This window comes from Otolemur garnettii, unplaced genomic scaffold, assembly GCF_000181295.1.
Source record: "Otolemur garnettii isolate 467f Iridium unplaced genomic scaffold, OtoGar3 scaffold00020, whole genome shotgun sequence".
Taxonomy (NCBI): domain Eukaryota; kingdom Metazoa; phylum Chordata; class Mammalia; order Primates; family Galagidae; genus Otolemur; species Otolemur garnettii.
Genome location: NW_003852415.1, coordinates 1,148,033 through 1,155,532, shown reverse-complemented (window position 1 = coordinate 1,155,532; position 7,500 = coordinate 1,148,033). Strand labels below are relative to the sequence as shown.

The window sequence follows — 7,500 nt, the reverse complement described above, 5'->3', positions numbered from 1 at the left end:
TTCCCACTGTAAATCACACAGCTCACTGGCTACTGAGTCCTCACCCCGAGCCACATGACCACCTACACTTCTGCTTTCTTTCTCCCAAGGAGACTGAAGCTGACTTTTCTGGATTGGACACTGCACTTGCTCTTACAGAAGCTGGGATCTAGCTCTAATAGGGCACTGGGGGGCCTGATTTGGGGTGGGGGTGGGGTGTTCACAAAAATGAGAGCTTCATCTGAGATAGTGGCTTGGCATTTCCTGCCTTCACATTCAAGCCAGCTAGAGGACAGAGTCCCCTTACCAAGAGGGAAACCACTTCATAGAAAAAGTCTATATGTGTTTCCAGACTAACGAATGAACCCAAGTCCTCTCAGCTCAACACACTCTGGAGTTCTCTCAGTTTCCTGCAGGTCCCAGCAGGTGCAGGGTCCACCCTTGCTCCTGTTCCAATCCAAACTCTCAGCCACTTTTCTCCCGATCATTAAAGAGACGAGGACTTTTTGCCTAACTTCTCCCTCTTGAAATTTGGAGAGGCAATGCTGCCCTGGTCTGTTTCTCTGTGTCTCTTTGTCTCTCCTCTCTGTCGCTCTCCTCTCTCTCTTTCTCTCTCTCTCTCTCAGCAGTGAAGAGTATTGGGAAGGATATGGCCTTCAAGGTCAGAGGCCTGGATTCAACCCTGATTCGACTCCAACCAACTTTCTCACCTGGGCAAGTTATTTAACCTCTTTGAGCCTTGCTTTCCTGACCTGCCTTACAGAGTTATTGTGAGAAACAGAGGGGACAGTGTGCACCCATGGCCTTGCAAAAGCGTCATATTAACGTTAACTTGGCATTATTTCTCAGCCCTCTGGCAAGAGCCTTGCAATACCCTTTCCCACCTGCTGCTCTTCATAATGTTCACAGGCTGCATTAATCAGCTTGCTATCTGCGTTTCTCCAGACAACTCCCTCTCTTTCTTCCCTCCTCTCGCTCCTCAGTTCATACCACCAGGCCCCATGCCAGGGACATGCACATTTTCCAGCCTCACTCTCATCTTTCTGTTGCAACTTCAGCATTTGCAGAATCCACATGTTTCTCTATAAAAGTGGTCTTCTAGGCTAGAGCCTAGTCCCCATGGTGGGATACGAGGGCTCAGAGCAAGACAGGAAAAAATATTAGAACTTCAATTTACATTTTTCAATCCTAAAAAAATAACAACTAAGTGTTACCCATTATGTCGTCCCTTGGTCTACCCATATGTCAGACCATCGCGTGTCATGTTTGGCATAGGGTGTGTCCTCAGGGAAGAGTGGGGATTCCAAGAAAATGTGACACCTCCTTATGTCTGTCTTCGGCGTATTACGACATAGCGCGGTTCATGGTGCTCAGTTTACGGGACTTTTCAGTTATGATGTCTAGTCCTCTAAACCAACCCTCGCAAAATGAAGAGATGTCTCTAAAAAACTCCTGCAAAGAAGCTGTGGACTCAAAATAATGTGAATAACTTATTTGTATACAGTCATTAAAAAAGGCAGCACGGACACTTCTCAGAAGGCCTCTAACATGTCATTAGTCATTACAAGGTGAAAAGAATGATGACCTATGAGATGTGACCCAAATGTACCTCAGGGTCCAAATGTATAAGGAGAAAATGTGAAATATAGAGTTAAATGTGCTGTCATTAATAACAATCCTTGTCTTAAGTGTATAATGTGCCCGCAGGTAGCAGTTAATGATGAAATAAAAGTTATCTTTATTAGGAAAAATTTTAAAACACCAAGACACTCAGATTTTGGTGTACCATTGGACAGAAGTATAGATATTTCTAACACGTCTCTCGGTATTTGCAAGAATCCGTTTCAACAAGCAAATGTATGAAGAACTATATTTTTATAAGCCACCTAAAGAATAAACCAGTGAATATATATTCTCTTTTTTTAATTATGGAAGAATGTTTCCTTTTGTTTTTAAATTTCAGATAAATATATGGGGATAAACCATTAGGTTCCGTTGTTTGTGTTTGTTAGGTAAAAATCCAAGTTGTCAGTGAACATATATTCTCAATAGTAAATGACCTTTTGGATGAAAATAATCTTTACAACCTGCTCTGTAAGTGTGGCCACTGATGCTACATCTATAGTAAGAAGGAATTGGGATAAGTTCACAATGATGGAGAGTGCTGTATACGCAGTGTACGGAGACAAGCTATTGTCACAAAGAAATCAAAGCCAGAGAAGATAGATTGCACAATGGCTCGACGCCTGGGGCTCAAGCAGCTAAGACACCAGCCACATACACCTGAGCTGGTGGATCTGAAACCATCCCGGGCCCGCCAAACAACAATGACAGCTGCAACCAAAAAATAGCCAGGCATTGTGGCGGGCGCCTGTTGTCCCAGCTACTTGGGAGGCTGAGGCAGGAGACTCACTTGAGCCCCGGAGTTGGAGGTTGCTGTGAGTTGTGATGCCACAGCACTCTACCAAGGGCAACAGCTTGAGGCTCTGTCTCAAATAAATAAATAAATAAATAAATAAGCAAAATAAAGCAAGACCTTTAAAGTATGATGGAATCTTCACGGAACTTCATATGGAATAAGTTCTATGAAAATTGCTTGCACTCTTTGAGAGTTGCTGGCTATCTCTTGGCAAAGGGATTTTCAAACTTAAAGATGAGTTCTTCTTTTATGTTTTTTTCACAAAAGGATGATACCGTCCATTTGCTGCTTTTTTTCTATGATGACAGGTGGCTGTCAGGAGCATACCTCCTGCTAGAGCTTTCCAAAGGGGTGGACACACTAGTCCCTCCAAAGTAATGGAGATGTTTCCCCTGTTTTTAATTAGTGTCCTTTATTATTTTCTTCTGGTAAAGTAAGGAGGAATGTTGTGAAATCAAGGCAGGATGTGTGTTAGCGTCAAAACACTGAGAACCATTTTTCTGTTCCTCAGCGTGCAGACATGTCCTGTGCCTCTATAATTAACTCAAAATAAAAAGCAAAAAATAATAGACCCTTCTCAGTTACATGTTCTATTGCATAACATGCATATAGTACACTACATGTTATATATAATATTCTAGCTACAGTCCGGTCTGAGCGCAGTGCTGTTTACAACTGATTGATCACAACCAGTTACAGATTCCTTTGTTCTTTCTACACAGCCACTGCTTCACTTGAGTAGCCTTAAAGAAAAAGAAAACAAACAAATAAACAAAAATTATAACTACACATATGAGGTATATAGTCAGTATATTTTTTCTTACTATTTAAATTTTTTTAATTGACAAAGCTCTATATATTATGTACAGTGTGATGTTCTGAAATACGTACATATTATGAAGTCATGCTAATTAACGTGTGCATTACCTCAACTAAGGATTTTTCTCTTTTTGTGGCAAGAACACTTAAAATCTACTCTTTTAGCGATCCTTGAGCATACAGTACATCGTTATTAGCTGCAATCACCATGTTACACAATAGATCTCTTGAACTTGTTCCTCCTGCGTCTAACTGGAATTTTGTATCTTTCCACCAACAACTGCCCAGCCCCCGGCCCCGCCCCCACCTCTGCTCCTGTGGGTTCACTGATTTTAGATTCCACATGTAGGTGAGGTCATAGGCTATTTGTTTTTCTGTGCCAGCGTATTACACTCAGTATCATTTTTAATAAAAGCAAAGTGGGCTGAGAGGAGACTGGTGACAGCTGGGAGATGCAGCTGCCCAGGGCAATGACTTGGGGGGCCAGGCTCTCAGCTGCAGGGTGGGCTGAATGTCCAGATTGCACACCACCTCCCAGCATGGGTGACAGAAGAGCTCAAGGGCCATCCAGTGAGACCTGTCTGTGTCTTCACTCTGCAGCCTCCCCAGTGATTGAAAATGGCCAGCTGGAGTGTCCCCAGGGGTATAAGAGACTGAATCTCACTCACTGCCAAGGTAGGATGTCTGGGGCTGGGCTTGGGAAGGGGAAATGATGAGGCCTATTACTGATGTATTGGGATGCCCACACCCCTAGGCAGGAGGAGGATTTCACGCCACTGGAGTGGTCTCCACTGGGCACTTCTAAGCTCCAGCTTAAGGGAGAAATGGGGGCTGCTGGTTCTGGGGGGTCTAGGGAAGTCAGAGACTTGCTTGAGAGTAACAGAGGGAGTCCTTCCCTCCCCCATCTACACTCACTGCCACCTAGAACATGGGCCAAGTGCCTCTTTAGGTGCTTTGTCTAAAGGTGCTACCCTGATCCTACATATCAGGTGTCATCCTGAGCTGGTGACACCTTAAGCTGCTTAGGCCTCCCTCCGACTGCCTCAACGCACAGCCAGAAAGGGAAAGAAGACTCCCTTCCTGGGGTTCCAGATTGGGTGAGCTGTCAGAAGGGGAAGTCACTGGGGACAGTTTAGATAAGAAATGCCCTGTTGTGGCCATCAAGGGCCAAAATACAGATTTCTTCCAATATCCACTGTCCACTAGGCTCAGACCATTGTTCCTATGGGAGCCTGGCCCCAACTAGGCTGGGCCAGAGGCTCACTCTTTTGCCTCTTTCAAGCACCTTTCCTTATCCATGGGCTGGAGATCACTTCTGCATCCTGGCGCCCCACAGGTAGGCAGTCCGGCCACTCAGGGCTTCCTCAGACTCCTCTCTCCTGAAGAAATCTGGAGGAGGGGTACTGGGAGGCACAGTCTCTGTTTTTGCTGAAGACAGACAGCTAAACAATTTTATGCAATGAGTGAAGTATTCTAGATAGAAGGATGGACTCACTGAGTGCTCTGGGATCTCATGCTTGGAGCCCCTTCCCAGAATGGGAGAATCAGGGAAGCCTTCCTGGAAGAAGCAGTACCTAAGCCAATACTCTTTAGAAAATGAGTACAGGTTGGCTGGCTATAGGGATGCAAGCTCTCTAGGCAGAGGGAATGGCATAAGGAAAGCAATAGTTTGGGGGTGCCTTGAGTGTCTGAGAGGGCACTATATGCATGGCCTCTATGTTAATACAGGAGATGCCACAAGCATGCCAGTGTCTCCTCAGAGTCACCTGCTTGCCCCATGGGCTTTGGGAAAATGGTGGATGGCGTCAGATACCATGTATAGGGGCTCCTTGTAGGAGGTGATGGGGAGTCCAGAAGCTTCTCACGTAGAGAGAGACAAGTCACATTTGTGTTTAGAGGCATCACTCTGGCCACAGTTTGGAGGCCTTGGTGCCCCCTCCTAGCTCTCCACAGAAGCTCCCAGGCACCCCAATGGGGCTTCCTGCCAAGGAGTAGCTCCCCTTGGTGCCCAAGCTCAGTGCAAGTTTCCCCAAACCCTGTGGGTGTGCTGATGATTCTGATGACACTGGGCTACCTGTGCTATCTCCTGGAGCTGCATAAGGGTGCCCTTTGCAAACCTTTCACGCTCATCGTCTCTGCTGCCGTCATGATTAGCAGTGGAGGCGCCATCACCAGGATGCCTTCTTGAAGCTTAGAATATGAGGGCTGGGATTTCTCCTCCGCGGGAGGAAGTTTGCAGCATGAAAATTTTTGAGATTGCAGAGGGAGCTAACTTGGCTCCCTTGTCTGAAGAGCAGCATGAACATCCACTAGTCTTGGGGGCATGTGTGTGGCTTGGGGTGTTCACCAGGACCTGGAGGCACGGCCCCTAACCTCTGCCTCTGCCTACCTTTGCTATGGCACCTGCTCCCCTCTTCCCTAGACCCTTCAGTACCTCCCTTCAATCTCTGGCCTCCTCCTTGCCAGGGGCCTTTTAGTTCAAAGCAGACATGTCCCCAGGGTCTTGGGCCCTGCCACAGTGCTTGAGGGGCCTCTGGAGGATGGTTGGACGGAAGGAATGTGGCTGCCTGTTCTCCAGCCTCCAACCTACAGTCCCCTTTGCCTGTGCCCCCATCTGCATCCCAGCATGCCACCCACCAGCTCAGTGACTCTGGACAAGTTACTCCTAGAGCCTCAGTTCCTTCACTAATGTGAGGGCATGTGGACCTACTTGCTAAAACTGTTTTGTGAGAATTAAGTGGGGTATCATATTTAAATACCTGGCAGAGCATGTGGCGTGTAATAAGTACTCAATGATGTTAGTCCTTAATATTGTGATCATTATTACGTCATCAGCGGACTGAGTGGTTTGCAATTTTTATCTTATTTCATCCTTCTAACAACACTAGTGGACAGTTACTCTTATTATCCCCATTTTACACGTGAGGAGACTGAGGCCCCGAGAGAGGAGTCATGCGTAGTGAATAGCGGCTTTCTTTTCGTTGTCCTTGTAATTTGGAGGAAGTATTTGAAGGTGTCTGCTCAGCCCTCCCCTCCAGCAGACCTCAGAGTGGGGGATGGGGTGGGTGTTGGTCATCTCCTCTAACCCTGCAGATATCAATGAATGCTCCACCCTGGGCCTGTGCAAGGATGCAGAGTGTGTGAACACCAAGGGCAGCTACCTGTGCACATGTGGACCTGGCCTCATGCTGGATCCATCCCGGAGCCGCTGTGTGTGTGAGTGCTGGCGGGGACCAGGGCTATGGGATGCTGGGAGGCAAGATGGGACTCTCTGGATCCACAAGGCCCAGAGCAGTAATTTTCTCCAGACCTCATTACCCCATACTCAGGGCTGGTGTGTGCTACCCCGCCTGGAGGGTTGGACCTAATGTACAACAGACCAGCCCAACCTGCTGGCAAAGAGATGGTTACTACTTCACTTTTTGCATTAGGCATTTCTTCTGGGGCTCTCTAGTTTGGGGGTAATATTTTCTATTTCTTCTAGTTTTTTGTGTAATCATTTCTGCTCCGTGTGTTGCCTCATTTATGCTGGAGGAATGATACTACTCTCGGCTTTGGTGTCTAGCTGAGCCATAGCTGCCCCTTGGTTGCCAAGTGACCTTTATTAAAGGACTGCCTGGAGTATTAATTATGCGTTTGCCTAACCCCAGGCCTAGTTCATGGTGGAGCAGGGATTTGAACTTAGTCTTCTGAGTCTTGGTCCTGACTGGGACTTCTCCAGGATGATTCATTCCTCAGCTTACCCGGTGTCCTCTTCACCCCACCCCTCATCCCCTTAAAGTCCAGTCTCTTCCAACCTGGCATGGCCTCCTCATCTAATACACAACAGACTGTTCTTTAATATCTTCTATCAAAGTACAAGAAAGGGGACAGAGGTGGTGGCATTGCTATGACCTAAGCCAAAGCATAGCTCAAAGTCACTCCGATCCACAGTATTTTGATTCATTGATTCACTGTTCAATTGATTCATTAATCAACCCACCTATCCATGGATCCAACAGGTCACTGGGGCCTGGCACCTGCACTGAGCATCTGTGCACACCAGATACCGTGGGGGGTGCTGGGTGACAAATATGACCAAGAGGAGGTCCCTGCCCTCAAAGCTCCCCATCAGGCCTTTGGCTCTCACCTCATCCCACCTTCTCAGGAAGACCATGGTGCTCAGAGCACTCTGCTTCCCACTCAGCCCCAGCACACACAGGCTTGCAGCAGAAATATACTGGAGACAAGCAGCTGCCCTCATTTCCTGCTCTCAGGTTCTCCACGTGTAAGTGTGGAGTCCA

General features: G+C 47.1%; 1 protein-coding gene across 1 annotated transcript in view; it reads left to right on the top strand.

Moving 5' to 3' along the window:
• The window catches only part of LTBP2 (latent transforming growth factor beta binding protein 2), a 101,014-nt gene that overhangs the window by 65,546 nt on the left and 27,968 nt on the right, over positions 1 to 7,500 (top strand). The window contains exons 11-12 of the mRNA XM_023511488.1: positions 3,818 to 3,892; positions 6,311 to 6,433. Coding sequence (XP_023367256.1) covers positions 3,818 to 3,892; positions 6,311 to 6,433 — 198 coding nt within the window. The remainder of the gene's footprint in view (positions 1 to 3,817; positions 3,893 to 6,310; positions 6,434 to 7,500) is intronic.